Source organism: Sinocyclocheilus grahami, unplaced genomic scaffold (assembly GCF_001515645.1).
Source record: "Sinocyclocheilus grahami isolate Dianchi unplaced genomic scaffold, SAMN03320097.WGS_v1.1 scaffold20.1, whole genome shotgun sequence".
NCBI classification, from domain to species: Eukaryota; Metazoa; Chordata; class Actinopteri; order Cypriniformes; family Cyprinidae; genus Sinocyclocheilus; species Sinocyclocheilus grahami.
In genome coordinates this window covers 174,991-193,515 of record NW_015505199.1, presented here as the reverse complement: position 1 = coordinate 193,515, position 18,525 = coordinate 174,991, and the positions used below count along the sequence as shown (strand labels likewise).

The window sequence follows — 18,525 nt, the reverse complement described above, 5'->3', positions numbered from 1 at the left end:
TTTATTATATATATATATATATATATATATATATATATATATATATATATATATATATATATATATATATATATATATATATATATAAATAATAAAGGTCTACAAACAAGCAAAGCAAACCTGCAGGTTTAAAACATAAAAAAGACATTTTAAACTGCAGTCACTATTTTTATTAGACAAATCACAATTAGATTTTCCCCCAAATTGTACAGAACACAGAAGAAGAATTATTCAGCTTTTTTTGTCCATACAATGAAAGTCAATGGGGTCCAAAACAACAAATTGGACAACAGGAACTTTTAGTGTATGGACCAAAAAATTAAAAAATCAGTTTTGTTTTCTTCTTTTGTGTTCGACAAAATAAAGTTATATTGGTTTAGAACAACAGTGGTGTGAGTAAAGGATGACAAATTGTTCATTTTTGGGGGAACTATCAACTAACAAGAGCTGTGGACAGACAATATGTGATAATTCTGTGGCTTTGCATTCTAGTCTCGAACTGATGACAAAGTTGTCCGTTTCAAAAAAGCAGTGGAGTATTTTGCCACCGCCAGCAAGCCCCTTCACTTCCCCCCCTATTTAGGTAAGATTGTCAATATCTTTGATTTTCCCTCTCTCACAGAATGACATCTGTTCCTGTTGGTTCGTGCTTGTTAAATTCTTGGAGTGGGGCAAGTCTACTAATGCTCGCCTGGTGTTGTGTTTTCCTGTCTGTGTTTGAGGCTAGGTTTTAGAGGCACGCTCTCTCTTTCTCAACCATCTCTCAGTCTCAGCCCTCACAGTAATGTGAGAAATTTTCCCATTTGCCCCAGACCTTGTTTGCGCTGGAAATGGCCGCTGTGCCCTGTGCATACAAATGCGCTTTTTTATAAAAGACTCTTGCACAGAGAGCTGCTAGTCTGGAAAAACTCTCCTCAGCTCCGCTTGCCTGAAAACTTTTAACAGGTTCATTAAAAGGCTGTCAATTGAAGATGATCAGATGAGAGAAGAATTAAATTCGACATCTTCCAGTTAGTGAGAGCATGTTTGACCAATTATAGTGGTTGTCTTGTAGAACTATAATTGTGCTTATTTGAATTCAGGCAGATTTACTTTTTGAATGATTTTAAATGTTCTGGTTGTTAGAATGGTATGGACATGAGCTGTGTTTCATATACCTCGTTACATCTCTGTGCCTACACATATTTTGAATGTATCAAGGTGTATGATGGTGGGTGGAGATGCGGTATAATGAGAATCTCAGTTAGTGCTTTATATATATATATATATATATATTTTTCTGGTAATGGCTGTTTTTTCTTTCCAAGTTCCTCTACATTTTTTAAGTTTTTGCTCCAGAGATTGAACCAGACTGTTTTTTTTTTTTGTTTTTTTTTTACATTTGGCCCACAGTCAGACCAAATCAGATGGGATTGCCAGCAGCACCGCAGATGCTTAACATTCCAGGCAAACCTGGGGTGAGCACCATTCCACCATTATGGTCCATTCTCAATGATTCACGCTTACCCTTCAGACTGACAAACATGTTTCGGTTCATTCTCCAAGGTCCAGCATGGCTATTCCGGCCCTCCGTTGGCCGAGCCTGTCCATGAGGCGGACCCGTCAGGTAAAGGGCTCCTAGAACAGAACAGCTACAGCAACATTCCTAATGATGGGAAGCAGCACACGCCACTCTACGAGAGGTTGTCCCCCATCAACCCGGTTCACGGCGGCAACTCCAACCACACAGACCCAGCCTTCTTCACCACCTCGTCCACATCCTCGTCCTCTGAGAATGAGGAAAACACGGGCTCCACTGCCAAGTGAGTAACCGAGAACATGTATGGGAATGTATGTGGGATATGTCGACTTTTGAAAACAGCTTTCTTCTAATCATAAATTGAACCTAGGTTTTGAGGGTATAGGTAGTTTTGTGGGTAGAGTTATTGTTTGAATGATTACAGCCATAGATTTTGCTATAGAAAGTGTTGTTTGCTGTACTGACTGAGATATTCTACAATGTCATAAATACATTTTGCTTAACCAGTCTCTGCGTACATAAACATTCAAATCTGATGCATTTTTTGTTTTCATATTAATTAGGGATGTACAATATGTGCCTGTATATATGTATATATAGGACATATTAAATTGATCAAAAGTGACAGTAAAGACATTTACTTTGTTACCACAGAGTTCTTTTTCAAATAAATACTCTTCTTTTGACTTTCTATTTATCAATCAATCCTGAAAAACGTATCATATTTTGAACTTTTTACAAAAATATTGAGCAGCGCAGCTATTTTCAATATTGATAATAAGAGGAATTCTTTCTTGAGCACAAAATTAGCATAATATAATTATTTCTGAAAGATCATGTAGCATTTAACAAAAATGTTTATTTAAATTTGTACTGTTTAATTTTAATTTATTCAGACAAAATACTATAGAATTTTACTATTGGCTGTTAATCGGTTATTGGGCAGAATATGAAAATATGGCTTATTGGTATCTGGCTGAATTTTAATATTGGTGCATCCATTTCATTCTCAAATGTAGCCATGTAAGTGACCATAAGGGATGGGACAAACAGAGAAACCAGATGGATAACATCCCAGAAGGAGACCATGGAGACCAAAATAAAGTAGGTTTACTTTTTAGCTCTGTGATAAAATATTATATGCTTGGTAAAGAAAACTTTTGATAGATAATCATGATACAATAATTTTATATCCATTTAGTGAATTCTTTGATTTCTCTTTCAGTCTGATCCTTCTGTGACCTCCCCTGTAAACCAAGGCCTGGAGGGCAGAGGTCACGTAGGGGTCAATGCCCATATTCCATCCCTCCTTTCTATGCCAACAAGAAATCACATGGATATTACCACTCCTCCTTTACCAGTGGTGGCACCAGAGGTGTTACGAGTCGCTGAGCACAGACACAAAAAGGGCCTCATGTACCCATACATTTACCATGTTCTTACCAAGGTCAGCTTTTAGTTACTAGCAACTCGGCTGTAACTTTGAAACTACTTCTTGTTAAACTGTTATGGTTGTCAGTGTTTGATGGTTATTTTTTGCAGGGTGAGATAAAGTTATCTGTCACCATAGAGGATGAAGCAAATAAAGACCTGCCCTCTGCAGTGCAGCTGTACCGGCCAATCCGTCAATATGTTTACGGGGTGCTCTTCAGCCTGGCCGAGGCCAAAAAGAAGGCAGAGAGACTCGCCATGAGGAGAAATCACCTCCCTGATTGTGAGTTACAGAACTGATCAGCTAAATTGCAACAGTCAAACTTTTTAAACAATCATAAGTATCACTAATAAGGAAAACTTAAACATTTGTATGTGTTTTTGTTAAAAAATGCTTTGGAACCACCAGTTTTTGTGTTTTTGAAGTACCAATGCAATTTGATAAGCAATTGGCAGTTTGGCAGATTTTAGAATTACGACATTGTTACATAACCTTCTTGGAGCCATCTGTTCAATGTAATTAATATTCTTGAGTCAGACCAATTTTACAACATTTTGAAAATATTTCAGAATAAGTCTATCTACATGAAGCATTGACACATAATCACTGGTTTTGTCATCTTCTCTAATGGTATTATTTATTATTTCAATAACAGGTTGTCCACATTTTTAATTTGTCCAGTATTACACTAAAATATTTTGTATAGTTCTCATAATGTTGAAGTTTAAATTATTTTTTTTATTATTGTTTAATTTTATACATTTTTCAAAATGTATGAATTTATTGCTTTTTTCCATGAATGCAGATATGACGTTAAAATTAATTATCTTCTCCCCTAAAAATAAAAATTCACACTTGGGATTAACCTGCGTTTAAATCAGTGAAAAAGCCTAACTAGTATTATCACAATATAGACAGTTCTGAGTTTTGAATCTTATAAATGTTACTATTGTTTGATTCTTGCATATTCCTGCATTGTTAAAGGTATTCTGACATACTTGGAATCGGCTCAAAGTAAGAGTCGGTTCTCAGTTCCCAACCCTTCTCTTAATGCCTAAATTCTGTCCAGGGGCCTGTTGATGGCTGATTTAATTATTCAGAGAGTGCACTTGAGTGTTGACATTAGCTTGTTATTCTAGGCTTGTTATTCTTCAATAATTAGCATCATTCAAAAACTAACATTAGTTCTGTTAATGCTGATGTTCTTTTTTCCCATCATTGGAAATTAGAATACAAGATATGAAAATAGAACAGGGAAACACTGTTATTCAGAAGTAAACATTCCTTTTATTTGTATATAAATTTTCGCTGAACCTTTCAAGGCAGATCTACTATGAGCTCTGGAATTAAGAAATATATACTATTGCTACACAACTAGGCAAAAACAGTCAATTGTCAAATTCACAGTGGAAAAACTTTACTACCCATGATCCACCAATCTGAAGATTTGGATATGTCCCAAAAATTATTTATGTTAAGAGAGGGATCCTCAAATCTGGCCCACGAGATCCACTTTCCTGCAGAGTTTAGCTCTAACCCTAATCAAACACACCTGAGCAAGCTAATCAATGTCTTCAGGATCATTAGAAAACCACAGGTAGGTGAGTTTGATCAGGGTTGGAGCTAAACTCCCTCCAGGGCAAGATTTGAGGAACCCTGTGTTAAGATATCAACTTTGTTCATTTACCCTCAATATTTTAAAAAGGGAATGTTTTTTTTAAATGGCTTTGGCGAATTCCCCTGTTAAGCTTTTTTGATCTGCCTTTTTAGATCCAACAGTGATAATAAAAGAATGGGCTGCATACAAAGGCAAATCTCCACACACCCCTGAACTAGTTGAAGCTCTACCCTTCCGGGAGTGGACCTGCCCAAACCTGAAGAAACTCTGGCTGGGCAAGGCAGTGGAGGACAAGAACCGGAGGATGAGGGCTTTCTTGGCCTGCATGAGGTCGGACACTCCAGCTATGCTGAACCCTGCCAATGTCCCCACACCTCTCATGGTGCTGTGTTGCGTGCTACGGTGAGAATCTAAACAGCTTCTAAAATCTTGGAAAGACATAAAACACACTGTGGAATGCTATGTTAAATGCTTTCCTACAATTACAAATGGTTTAATCTATTTGCAGAAAGGGCCTTCAGTATCAGCTCTTGTTTTTTTTTGTAATATTTCAATCCTTTGTGTTTTACTTCAGGTTTATGTTACAATGGCCAGGAGTAAGAATTTTGCGTCGTAACGAACTTGACGCTTTCCTAGCTCAGGCACTTTCTCCTAAACTTTATGAGCCTGACCAGCTGCAGGACCTGAAGGTGATTTATGTGGAGAATGATGCATGAGGAGTGTCCAGAGAATACCCACAAACCCACATTAAAGGCCCGTTCACATCAAGGCATATGCAACTTAACTACATGAACCAAAAATACTCACAAAAAAATGTGTGCACAAAATTATTCGCACAGACTCTCTCTAAAAAATAAAAATTAATACCTGAATAAATTTTGTCATGAACATGATACACGAAAATTCAAGATATCTGCAAACTGTTGTTAATATGAAGAGCTGTTTGCGCAAATGAAATGAATGAAGGAAAGTAAAAAATGTTCTTCCCTACAACTATTTTTAAAATAGTTTTTATATATAGTTTTCTATTTTTTTCTTCTTTTTTTATATTTATATATAGTTTTCAAATTTTTTTTTTATTCAAATATTTTTCATTATGATGACTATTTATTTTTGTATTAAGTTTTTGTTTTAGGATTTGTTTTTGGTATACAAACAAAAAAATGTTTGTAGCCTTTGAAGATTTTCATTTAATTTAAAAATGAACTTAAATTATTAAATAAATAGTCTGTGAAGGAGTTCATAGATAAATTATTTGTTTTAACGCTTGTATATGGTGCTTTACATTCAGATTTGGTGTGAATGGGCCACAGTTCTTTCCAGTTTATTTAATAACCTGGTAAAGATGTTTTTATATGTTAGAGTATTTAAAGCAGCAAGCCTCTTGTGTTTCAAAAAGTAGGGTTTTGGGTATTTTTCTGGAGACTTCTTATTTTGTAAGAACGCTTGCCGGGCTGATTGGCCTTAATGCTTTGTAAAAGCATATTTTCATCTGATAGTCGGCTTTGCAGGAAAAGACATGGCATTTAAGCAACTTGAGTGCTAGGAATGTGGTCTTTTTGTGTAGATGGTTTACTTGCCTAGCTGAGCTGCTTTTTCCTTGCTCATTTTAGTCAGTATGGCTATGAGCTCATAAAAAATGTGAACCATCCACACTAGCTGTGCTGTGTCGTGGCTGTCCATGTCCATGTCAGTTCTGTACACGCTTTTTGCTTCGCTGCTGCCATTGCTGGTTGCTCTCGCTGACAGAATATGCTTGGGTGGTTTGTGCATTAGTCTACATGTATGGATAGACTATGATTTGTTCATGCTTGCTTTGTGCTTTGGCTGAGGGGGAGGGGTTGTTATCTGCTGGGTGGTTTAACATGTAGCTGCTTATTTAACCTTAAGAGCTTTGTTTGACTGTCGCTGCATCTGTCGCCTCCAGATTGATAACCTGGATCCACGCGGAGTTCAGCTGGCTGCTCTTTTTATGAGCGGCGTGGATATGGCACTGTTTGCCAATGACGTGTGCGGACAGCCTATTCCCTGGGAACACTGCTGTCCGTGGATGTATTTTGATGGCAAGCTGCTACAGAGTAAACTTATCCGGGCCAGCAGGGACAAGGCCCCACTCATTGACCTCTGCGATGGTCAGGTACAGTCGGCACAACACCACTGCGTTTTTTACATGCATAAGAGGTTCAAAACCATTACTGACAGAATGATTTAACGCCGACCTCAAACTGACACACCGGATTGAAGTACTACAGCAGAAAAGATTGATGGTAGAACTGTGTGCTAGGGAGGGATTGAAACCAATTTTGGTTTCAGTACACTAGCAGCCTCTAGTACTTCATTATTGATACTAAATTGATACCTGAGATTACAAACAAACAACCTTGGGTTGCTGAAGAAATTCAACTAGGGCTGTCAGTAAATTTAGTAATTCTTTGTCAATAATTTGTGCTTTTTTGTTGGTAACATGTTTACCCATTTTGTTCTCTTTTAAGGGAAAAAAACTAAATAATTTATTTGTATCATGTGTATATATTACTACTGTTCAAAGGTTTGAGGTCAAGAAATTAATACTGTTATTCAGCAAGGACACTTTACATTTTTTAATGTATAAATTCTAAAAATATATATATTTCAAGTGAATGCTGTTCTTTTGAACTTTAGAATCCTGAAAAACATGTATCACGGTTTCCACAAAAATATCAAGCAATACAACTGTTTTCAACACTGACAAAAATAAGAAATGTTTCTTAAGCACCAATTCAGCATGTTAGAATGATTTCTGAAGGATCATGTGACACTGAAAACTGGAGCTGCTGAAAATTCAGTGTCGATATCAGGAATTAATAACATATTAAAATAGAAAAAAAGCTTTTAATAAAAGTAAAAGGCTATTTGGCGATATTACTTTTTTTTTAAATTGTATTTTTGATCAAATAAATGCAGCCTTGGTGAGCATAAGAGACTTCTTTTAAAATCATTAAATCTTTTTGACCCCATACTTTTGAACGGTAGTGTGTATATAAAATACATTTATATTACACTGTAAATATAATTGTATAAAACACAGAATCCAAAACAATGCACCACAATCATTAATATATATTTCTATAACAAATATGTATATTTTTTCTACTTTAAAATGTTTAACAAAGATGTTTTTGGAGGCGAAATGCTACTTTGAGCTTTCAGTCTTTAGTGCACTTTCGTTTATGGTGCTGTAGCTCACTGTAATTTATTGCTTTACTCAACCGTTAACCATTAATCCACAGTGTTGAATTGGTTGATAGCTAGTTTCACATTAATGTTATAACTTTTTTATTAGGATGAAATTGTACTTTTAAATCTGGGTTTGCAATCTAACCAAGCTCAAATTTACACGTCTTCTTTTGATCTCCAGACTGAACTAGTTGCCAAGGTGGAGAAGATGCGTCAGAGCATCCTGGAGGGTCTGAACTTCTCTCGGCCACCCCAGATGCTCGCATTCCCCCCTCCACCTCCACACGCAATGCCTTTCTACCCTCCCAACAGCACCTTCTACCCTCCACCTCCTCTGCCCCCACTGCAGGGTAGAGGCAGGGGCATGCCTGGTAAGAATGATTGTTAGACTGGTTGGCAAACATAAGCAACATATACCAAACAGCTCTTCATTAGTAATTGATTATTTTGTAGCTTAGTTGTGAAAATGTTTCAACAAAAATGATAATACCGCGTAAGTCGTGTTTATTCCTAGGTTGTAAAAGTGGTAAACAAATCACTGAGTGGTTTTGTGAACTTGGTCAATCAATTCTTTGCAAAGATCTGACTTAAAATACAGTACACTCTTAGATGTAATTAGCTGAAGCAGCTGAACCTGTTTGATTGGACTTTTAAGGATGGAGTTGCTTCAGAGTTATTCAAGTTATGTTGTTCATTTCATTCCTCTCAAGTAGGACTTCAAGCCATCCCCTCACAGGGTGGTAAGCTTGAGATTGCAGGCACAGTGGTGGGTCAATGGGCTGGAAGTCGTCGTGGAAGAGGAAGAGCCTCGTTTCCCATTCAGGTGGTGTCAGTTGGTGGACCAACCAGAGGGTAAGCAATACATTTTCAATAATTTTTTAGATAAATTGTTTATAGATAAATACTCGCAATGTAATGTTTGCAATTGTCTGTCCTCTAATATCATGTTTATAATCTTAAAATACTTTTATATTTTACTGTTAGTAATACTTGGCCATACTGGATTCTAAATTGACTTGCTATCTGTTTTTTTTTTAATTGAAATGATTGCTTTTCTTTGAACAGTCGTCCAAGAGTTGTGATTTCTACTCCTGTTATAAGGACCTTTGGTCGAGGAACCAAATACCACACTAGAGGGTTCAAGAGTCAGGGAACATACCAGGTGAAACATATTGTTTTCTTAGATTTTGAAACAACAGGTTTCACAATTTGAATTGAATTACTGAAATAAATGAACTTTTCCACAACATTCTAATTTATTGAGATGCACCTGTACTGTTATTCAAAATTTGGGGTCAGTATGTTGGAGTAATGGCTGCTGAAAATTCAACCACGCCATCACAAAAAATAAATAACATTTTGAAAGATACTAAAATAAAAAACAGTTATTTTAAATGGTAATGTTTCACAGTATTACTGTATTTTTGATCAAATAAATGCAGCCTTGGTGAGCATAAGAGACTTCCAGGGGTTCCAGGGGTCACATGTCCTGGGTCATAATATGAAGTTATTCAAATTCAGTGTTTAGTTATTTTCAAAAATCAGTGATGGCATAATTTTTGATTGGATTGATGGACATTGACAGTAAAAAATGGTACAAAATTAATTTTAACAGAGCAATCCTGCATATACTGCCTCAACCAATGAAGCGCTAAAAGACAGAAAGAAGCCGAAGTTGGAGACCAAAACACCACATCTGCCCTTAGAAGGGTCCACAGCTGCAGAGAATGGCTTGGTGGAGGGTAAAGAGGCAGACCAGCTCAATGGGAACGAAGGGGAAAGCAGAGCTACAAACCAACCTGAAAGTGCCTTTAGCAACGAATCTAAAATGTGCAATACTAATCCTCATTTAAATGCACTAAATGAAGATGGCGAGGGCCGCAGAGATGAAGCTCTGGGCGCAGCTGTCTTAAAAACAGAAGAGTAAACCTATTTTTATAGAGAGGGTGAAGGTTGATGGAAGGTTATGTGTTAAGGAATATCTGGAAGGATGGAAGGCCTACAGTTGGTGTACATTTTTTCCTCTCCGAAAGTGTTAAATGAGGACTTTTGAAATCCCTCTTCGATGTCAGTGAGTTAAAACCACAAAGTAATGATGAGGAAACCTCTCGGTAAAACGTAGATATACGAGTCATACAGAGAATCTTACCAGTTTAATGATGAAAGACGGTGTTCTCCCTCATCAATGATATTACATGTTTCAAAACTGGTTACATGAAATTATTTTACTTTCTCGATGAAATGCAGAAACCGAAATACCGATTTTTCATTTGCCAGTCTTTTAGTTTTAGTAAGTTGAGATTCAAGTACCATATATACAGTATATTTGCCATTGTAACTGGGTTTGTATCGTCACAGTAAATGCTTCTTTATTTTTTGAAAACGTAAAACTCACAGTTTGAAAAAGACAAATCCAAGAACGCATTTCTCATCACTGTGAGTTTACTTGTTTCAAATGTGCAATTGTTTTGACATTGAGTAACTAGTATTACTACTGCATCTTAAGTTCTGATGATTTCAATGTCATACATTAGCAATTATAGGTAACATGTCAAGAAATGGTTAGAAAAATCTGAGCTCTTGAAAAAAACAAAAAAACAATGTCTCTTTCCATGTCAGAAAATGCCATGCATCAGAGATCAACGATCAGTGTGGCTTCTTTAATCAAACGTAGCACATTAGTATAACTGTCTCAGCTAAACTGCATGGCTCACGATTAAATGAAAAAAACAAAAAACAAAATGGTGTGTAGTTATAATGCATGTTGCCCTGTTTCTTCTTCATTACAAATACTGTGCCCATCTACAAAATTTAAAAAGGGTGATAATCATTAATAGTCCTATAAAAGGTGTTAACTGATAGTCAGTAACTGATTTGCGCTAACCTTAAGTTTATTATTTTTGTGATTTATTGACCTCTGTTGTATTTACTCCAACATTATCTAGCCACTTTAAATATTGTTAATCCTGGTGTACTCATCACTGTATACATTATTATTCTCTGTTGCTGTTTTCTGCATTCATACTATCAGATCATCTCTGAAAAAACAATCTTTGAAAAAAAAAAAAAGGCTTTGATCTTAAATTGTCCCCCCTTTTCTTAGCTCGAAACAAGTTTTGCGAAATATTCGACCCTCCCATTTGAGAGTTTGCCTAAACAAGTACACTTGTAATCATTTTGATGTTTACTTTAGTGTTTTCAGAACTTATAAACGTGCTTCTAAACGAGAATCATTACTTCTCCATCTAATCCTGAAGCTTTTCATTGCACATTAGTGATCAGAAATTTGGTGTATTCCCCTCAGTCCCCTGCCGCAAGTCTAAGTAGGTTACCTTGATGTAAGTTGATCGGAGTTTCTTCCTAACTCATGGGTTGTAAAAGAATGAACTACTGTTGGGTTTGAGTGATTGTTGATGGATTGTGGTGTGATGTATTTGAAGGAAATTGAATGCAACTTACAATGCTTAATAAAAGTCTTTATTCTTTTAGAATAATTTGCTTTGTGTATGTGTGTTATTAAGGGTTGATGACATGTCAACTCATATACATATACTCATTCTACTACAGGTTGCACTTGCCTTTTTCCATGATTTTACAGTGCTACATGTTTCCAGCCCCCTGCTGGAGAATAAACTGTCAAGTCATGTTCTTTAAAAAAATACCTTTTTGCTTCATGAAAACGGCAATATATATTCGATAACAGGGTTTCTGTGGGTCTAAAAAAGGTCTTAAAGAGTCTTAATTTGCCCTGCCACAAAATAAGGCCTAAATTCTTATTGTCATGGCATAAAATTTTTTCATGCAAAACAGTTATTGTTTTTTTTTTTCTTTTCCAGTTCAAATACCTTAACGTAATTAAAGGGGTCATATGTTGCTAAAAAAACATTATTTTGTGTATTTGGTGTAGAGAGTGAGCAGAGGCCGGGGGCTAGAGTGAGCGGCAGCAGCCTAGAGTGAGCAGAGGCCGGGGGCTAGAGTGAGCGGCGGCGGGCGCGATTGAGAATGGCGCGGCCGGTGGATTCGACGAAGGAGCGTCCGGAGGGCTTGCGGCAGCCACATGTGACGACCCCGGGCTGGACTCCGCTTCGTTCACGGTGAAAGCCGATCCGGCGATCCACAGCGCAAAGTTGTTGTATTTCCTCAGCAACCAGCACGGATCAGCTCCAGGCATGACAAAGCAGATTTCGTCCTCTTTTGGAAGGCCAAACAAAGTAGTTTTGCTTTCACAATGAATCACACAGTGCCTTCACGACATGGCGGCAATTACAATACTACAGCGAGAATAAAAGTTACGCCGCTTTTCTTTGCTTGAACATTTGGGCGGTGTTATGCAAATCTTCCCACATCGTGACGTAGATATGTGGGGGCGTGTTGGATTTGAGACTTTAGTCTTTGCAACTTAACAGATCTTCTTTATGCACCAAGAGCTTGTAACACTCCAAAGAGAAAGGAAAAATTTCAATCACATCATATGACCCCTTTAAATCAAGATACATTTACAGATTAAACATCTGATGTCATCTGAAAAAAAAAATGATGAGCTTATGCTTATAACAAGAACATACTTCTGTCAGTGGGGTATGAAAACTTGTGTTTCCTTTGAATTAATTAGATTTTTCTGAGCCCATTGGCAGGCAGTTTTTCTTGTAGTCATAAACTTACTTTATTGATCAATTTCTCATACAAGATTTAAGAATTTAATATAAGAAGCTTTAGACATTTGCACTGGAAAACAAGACAAACAAAATACAGGAAGAACATCACTTTTTTTTTTGCAGTGTGATCAGAAGGTACAGTAAAAGTTATTTCCATATTCTAGTGGTTGGGTGCAAAGTTGTATTTTGTTGGAAGTTGTATTTTCAAACTTTGAAGCATTGCTAATACAAGACATTTATATTTAGAGATCATATTAACGTATTGTGTTCCATTCAACTTATCCCTTCAATTTGATTTACTTGGTATTAGAGAGTCTTAAATTTACCTTTACAAAACCTGTAAAAACATTGTATAAATATAAACCTTAGTAAATATTTTTCTAAATATTTGTTTCTAATTATTAAACTATTTTGTATTCTGTAAACCAAGAACTTAGTTTCTTCTTCCTCTTTCTGAGTTTAACTTTATAGCAGCCCTGAGAAAGAAAGAAAAAAGACATTTAGCAGACTGATAGGCCGAGGTCTAAACACTACAACAAATCTCTTTCTCAGACCATCTAGCACCAAGTTGTAACTGAACTGTGTGAACACAGCTGACCCAATTTTATTTTAATATGCAGCTAACTAGATTTGATCATAGACACTGGCCTCTGGTCTGCATTTTTTTTTTTAAACTAAATTTCCTTTGGTCATACAAAGTAGCAATGACAAACTTTGGTGGTCAGTCATATTGCCAGTCGGTCACTTTGATTGTGATTTTTAATTAATTATTTTTTTTAATTTATTTTATAATACTTTGATGTATTGGCACGAAACTTGAGTTATTTCGACCATGCTCTGATGGTACATTTAAAAAAATATATGTATGACTTTTGATTCATTTGCAAGGAATCTGTATCTGTGGAATGTTTTCACAAATCATATGCGTGTTGTGTATTAGTTTTTAATTAACCCCACATTTCTTCCTGTGACTTTCGTTTTCTCCTATTAAAAAAATTTCGTTTTACAACTGCAGCGGACTTAACTAACCATCTTTCTTGCTTTTAGTTTGCGCAATGCCGTATTTCTAGCTATAGTTAAAAATGAGCAGCTTGTCAAAGTTGTAACTAACCCCTGTTCTTTTAATCCCCTCACTTCTATAACTGCACGAGACCTTGTTAACGTGTCATAGACTCTGCTGCAGCTGGTTCGGCGGTTGGCTGGAGATCCCTGGCGGTGGTTTTTCGTCTTTCTATCGTCCCGGGAAACCCTGAGAGAAGCAGCCGAAGCCTTTAATGAGCTCCATTCATCTGGACCAGCATGACCGAGGCGATTTTTCCCGTCTTGTAGACTGACGTAACAATATTACAATGAAAGGATGCATTTTCTTGGGCTTTATGAAAGTCTCCGCGCTCTTATAGTCACCAGGGGGCATGCACACGTCAATGCAGCGCGGGAAACATTTTAACATCGTAACATTGTAACGTCTGATCGGGGGAACGTTCGAATGGACGTAGGAGCAGCTCCGCGGCTCTTCATATCGCTGTAGTTTGTGTTACGGGAGGTTCCTGCTGCCCCCATCCATCTCTCCGGCTGTTGTTGTGAATTGATCTAACATGGCGACTGTACCCGTCTATTGCATCTGCAGACTACCTTACGACGTAACCCAGTTTATGATCGAATGCGACGCCTGCAAAGACTGGTTTCACGGCAGGTAACAGCAATATTTCGTTCAACTATTTAAGAGTGGATTTGGATGGAAGCGTTTTGCTCGCGTGCGCACATTTTGTATTGCTCTGAAGAGCGAGGGCCGCTTGAAGAAGAAGGCGGAGTTATATTTAGCCTGCTCGGTTGACACATATTTGTGAACGGTACAAAAAGATTTGCTTGATCGTAAAGCCATTTCGATGTATTTTCCACGATGTGGACTCGATCTGCGTGCGTCGCACGCTTTGGTTGCGTCTCAGACTCAGACTGGACGTTGTCGTAGTAGTGAGCCGTGGGTGTCTGCGAACACGAACGGCTTTTCTTTAACACATTTTACCTTCCTTTATGCGCCGTGGGCCTATTCGTCGAGATTTGCTCTTATATCAGTGCTTTGAAATGTGTAAAAACTGGTCATTTCCTTTCTGGTGTCTGCTGGAGGAATTATAGGCTGCATATGATCAGCCAGACATTGCAGATTCAGAGCTGCTCTGCACATTGTTAACATGCATGTCATTCGCCATTATCATGCACTGTATTCATCATGACCAAAACCAGTAAGTTCAGATGTATTCGCCGCGTAGGTGCTGTGAAGCATCACTGACAGCAGCATGTTAGTCGGAGCCAACGAGTTTAGCTCGATCCAATAATGCGAGTCGATCTGTAACGTTAGTCTGTTATTTTTCGATTTCATCTTAAATTGTTTTAAGATTGTTTGTTTTCTGAGCGAGAGCGAAACTTGCCCGAGAACAGGTTTTTAAAATTCTGTCTCTTCAGTTTAAACAAAGAACAGGAGTTGCAGTTCACTGTCTGATACATTTACGCGCGTTTAATTTTAACCCTTTAATGAGCCGAGTGATTGTTACCGTTCCAACGTTGCAGGCGAGAATATAACTACACGACGCCTATTATCGTTTAGCGATCTAAAAGAGTGAAACACGCACAACGCGTTGTAAACAGAATCTGCTCTCATTCTCGTTGTCTTACTGAATTTGCGGTTAACTTGCATTTCAAATGTGTAAAGAATTGTTTAAATAGACACTTGTGTGTGTGTGTGTGTGTTGCTGTTGGAGGGACTGAGTTGCACAGCCCTCGGTGATTGTAAACCTGTGACCTCTGTTTGAGCTCAGATGAAGGGAGAAGCCAGTTATGACTATAAGTATGTCTTAAAACACAACGCGTTGTAAACAGAATCTGCTCTCATTCTCGTTGTCTTACTGAATTTGCGGTTAACTTGCATTTCAAATGTGTAAAGAATTGTTTAAATAGACACTTGTGTGTGTGTGTGTGTGTGTTGCTGTTGGAGGGACTGAGTTGCACAGCCCTCGGTGATTGTAAACCTGTGACCTCTATTTGAGCTCAGATGAAGGGAGAAGCCAGTTATGACTATAAGTATGTTTTAAAAGTGTGTACACGCTAATGTTAACACCGATGATTCATTTATGACAGCAGTTGTGTAGCAAAAAATAACACGTTTAGGCTTTTAGTTGGTCTGGTACTTTGACATTGCATTATCGAAGTCAAATGTTCATGATAGTAGTTTTTTTTTTTTTAAATAAGCATTCACCAGTACAACATTTGTGTGCAGTATATTAGAATTTAGTACAATTTCTGCCAGTGGCATTAGTTTGGTTCTTTTTATGCTTGCTAGCTTTAAAACACTGATAATAATCACACGGCTTTAAAATAAATAACGTTATCTATAGCATTTATTGTTCTGTATAGTGATGTGCTATAAGAATTAGCTTTATGTTGCGTACGTCTTGAATTTAAACTGGTCACACTTATATAAAAAAAAAAAAAAAGAACATGGAAACAAAAAATACATTGTAATAAGTTACAGTTTTGACTGCTGCACGGATCCATGAAAAGTTTCAATTGCAGCAGATATATCATATACATTTTTTTTCGTCTTAAAAAAATGCACACTGATGTTCAGTACTGGGTAGACATGAGAATCTGTGACTGTAGAAATGCACAGAAAGCGCAGCAGATTTTCATGGAACTGGGATGCCGGTTATTCACAATTATACACATTTCCCACCCTTTGCATGTTTGTTTATTAAATATTTGGTTAATTTGATGATGCTTTCAGCTACTGATAAGAGTGTAGGACACTCAGCTCCATTTAACACGTTTGACTGCATTTAAATCCATTGCACAGGATTCGACTGATAAGCTGTTTTATTTAGGTCTGGCTAATAGTTTTTGAATTGTCAGTTCTTTAGATCAAAGTGACTTCCAAATGACCATTGGTAGGAAAAGCCTCCATAAGTAACTTAGGGTCAGGGTTCCCACAATCATGGAAAACCTGGAACTTTGAGGAAATGTTATAGTTGTGTTTTCCAGGCCTAGAAAAAGGAATTAATATAGTGAATATACATGTTTATAGTTTGCTCTATGCTATATTTCACTGGCTAAATATGGCTATATTTCAATGCATGGGTTTAAATTATGTTGAGTACTTGCTTACAAGCCATAAAGATATCTTATTCTTTTCAGGAACCTTCAGATTACTGAGTCCAAATGGTTTGTAAGTAAACTTCTAACAAATTACAGGAAAGCTAAAAGAAAATTCATGGAAATGTGTGGGTCAAAAAGTTTGGGAACCCTGTAAGGTTACGCAGCATGTTCAAGGGTGTGTGAACTCGGTAACCTCACTTTTTTACCTCACTTTCACCCCTTGGCAGCCATGGGAAAAGTTTAGCTAACCCTAAAGCAAAGATACTCTTAAGTCATTTAGAAATAACTTTTAGAAACATCTTTTTTTTTAAACTGATCTGATGTCAGATGAGCATCATCACCAAAGATATTAATAAGTAGTTCCACTTCCACTATTATTACAACTTCCTGTCATTGCCTGAATTAATCATATAACAGTTCTAGTATTTATATATGTTTCATAAATGTTTAATCAGGTTATTTTATGATCAGCATACATTTCCATCAAGAGTAAACATGTTGATATAATGATTTCTGCAAACTTGCTGGCTGGCAAACCGAAATGAAGACATTTTTTAACACTGCGGTCTGAAACACACCTCTTAACCGCATGCTGCTGTTTGTGGTTGTGGGCGTGTGCTTGCGACTCTTCAGGTGGTAATGAATGACATCATTCCCTTCTTTCTCAGGGCAGATTGCCAGCTACAAGAGGCGCATCAGATCCTAAATGAGATTTGCCCCATTAACGATAATAGCTAGTCTGACAGAGCAGCTTTGGCAGATTGCGCAAGTTTATTAAATAAGTTATAATAATATACACTAATTGTACTTGCCTTGTGGACAACTTTACATGGAGAATCGTTTAGAGCTGCCATAATATCATGGTATATTCCTTAATGCATTGTTGTTGTTGTATTGATTGAATCTCTTGTACTGCAAATAACCAAAACTGTAATATTGGAGTTTTTTCTTTGTATTTGGCTTGTATTTTTGTCTGAATCTGTCATGACAGTGTGTGATTACATTGTCTGCTGCATGTTTCATTGCGATGAATGGTCTTCCAGTTAGTACTTTTTTTTATTTTCAGTGAAATTTTCTTGACTTTTGCCTTTGACCGATGTGAGTTACTCAAGCAGTTTTTAAAGACTAGTTGTCATCTTGTTACATTCTTGTCATTCGAGTACAAAGTAGAGTGCAACGACTGCATTGAGGTACTTAAGGTATTGTTGCTGCTTTTAAGAAGATGGTTTCTTAGATGCGACTATTTCTGGAAAGAGGTTTTGAGACTTTCTCCTAGGACTGTCAACACTTAACAAAATGGCCCCGTAAATAAACATCATCATCATGCGCTCTGCTGCAGATCCATTGCAGGCGGTTGTTTGACGATTTAAGGTCTTTTGTGCCAGCTAGTATTGAGTATTGTAGTATTGAGTGTAATTTCAGAGAGAAAGCTGTTCAGTCTTAAAGGAACCGTTCACACAAAATTTTAAATTCTCTCATTACTCACCTTCCTGTTGTTCAAACCTAAATGCTGTTATTTTTTCTGTAGATATATATATTTTTTAAGAATCATCACAGTGTACTTCACAAGTAAAATAGCACATGCATACTATTTTATAATGCATTTGGTCCTTATTGAATCTTGACCACTGTGGTTGTTATAAATTATTGTTTGCATGTTGCAAAAATTCAACTTTTGTGTTCTGTGACAGTAAAAAAGGGCAAATTCAGCTTTCAGCAGAGTAAATGTCAATTTAAACTATATATAAAATAGAAAACAGTTATTTTAAGTTGTAATCATATTTCAAAATATTACTTTTTAATGTATTTTGTTTAATTTTAAATTACATTTTTATCACTTCCAGGATCATACATATACATACAAAACATTGAAACTACTATCAAAAACATGTTACATATGTACATGTGATTTATATATATATATATATATATATATATA

General features: G+C 36.7%; 2 protein-coding genes across 2 annotated transcripts in view; both read left to right on the top strand.

Annotated features, from left to right (window-relative positions):
* The window catches only part of LOC107556189 (constitutive coactivator of PPAR-gamma-like protein 1), a 16,625-nt gene extending 6,098 nt beyond the window's left edge, over nucleotides 1–10,527 (top strand). The window contains exons 4-16 of the mRNA XM_016239245.1: nucleotides 493–583; nucleotides 1,393–1,457; nucleotides 1,546–1,802; nucleotides 2,539–2,623; nucleotides 2,745–2,966; nucleotides 3,062–3,233; nucleotides 4,722–4,971; nucleotides 5,144–5,258; nucleotides 6,497–6,706; nucleotides 7,967–8,156; nucleotides 8,496–8,637; nucleotides 8,851–8,947; nucleotides 9,401–10,527. Coding sequence (XP_016094731.1) covers nucleotides 493–583; nucleotides 1,393–1,457; nucleotides 1,546–1,802; nucleotides 2,539–2,623; nucleotides 2,745–2,966; nucleotides 3,062–3,233; nucleotides 4,722–4,971; nucleotides 5,144–5,258; nucleotides 6,497–6,706; nucleotides 7,967–8,156; nucleotides 8,496–8,637; nucleotides 8,851–8,947; nucleotides 9,401–9,712 — 2,208 coding nt within the window. The 3' untranslated portion in view covers nucleotides 9,713–10,527. The remainder of the gene's footprint in view (nucleotides 1–492; nucleotides 584–1,392; nucleotides 1,458–1,545; nucleotides 1,803–2,538; nucleotides 2,624–2,744; nucleotides 2,967–3,061; nucleotides 3,234–4,721; nucleotides 4,972–5,143; nucleotides 5,259–6,496; nucleotides 6,707–7,966; nucleotides 8,157–8,495; nucleotides 8,638–8,850; nucleotides 8,948–9,400) is intronic.
* Nucleotides 10,528–13,323: 2,796 nt separating this feature from the next.
* The window catches only part of LOC107556181 (lysine-specific demethylase phf2-like), a 30,907-nt gene continuing 25,705 nt past the window's right edge, over nucleotides 13,324–18,525 (top strand). Inside the window, exon 1 of the mRNA XM_016239235.1 lies at nucleotides 13,324–14,133. Coding sequence (XP_016094721.1) covers nucleotides 14,036–14,133 — 98 coding nt within the window. The 5' untranslated portion in view covers nucleotides 13,324–14,035. The remainder of the gene's footprint in view (nucleotides 14,134–18,525) is intronic.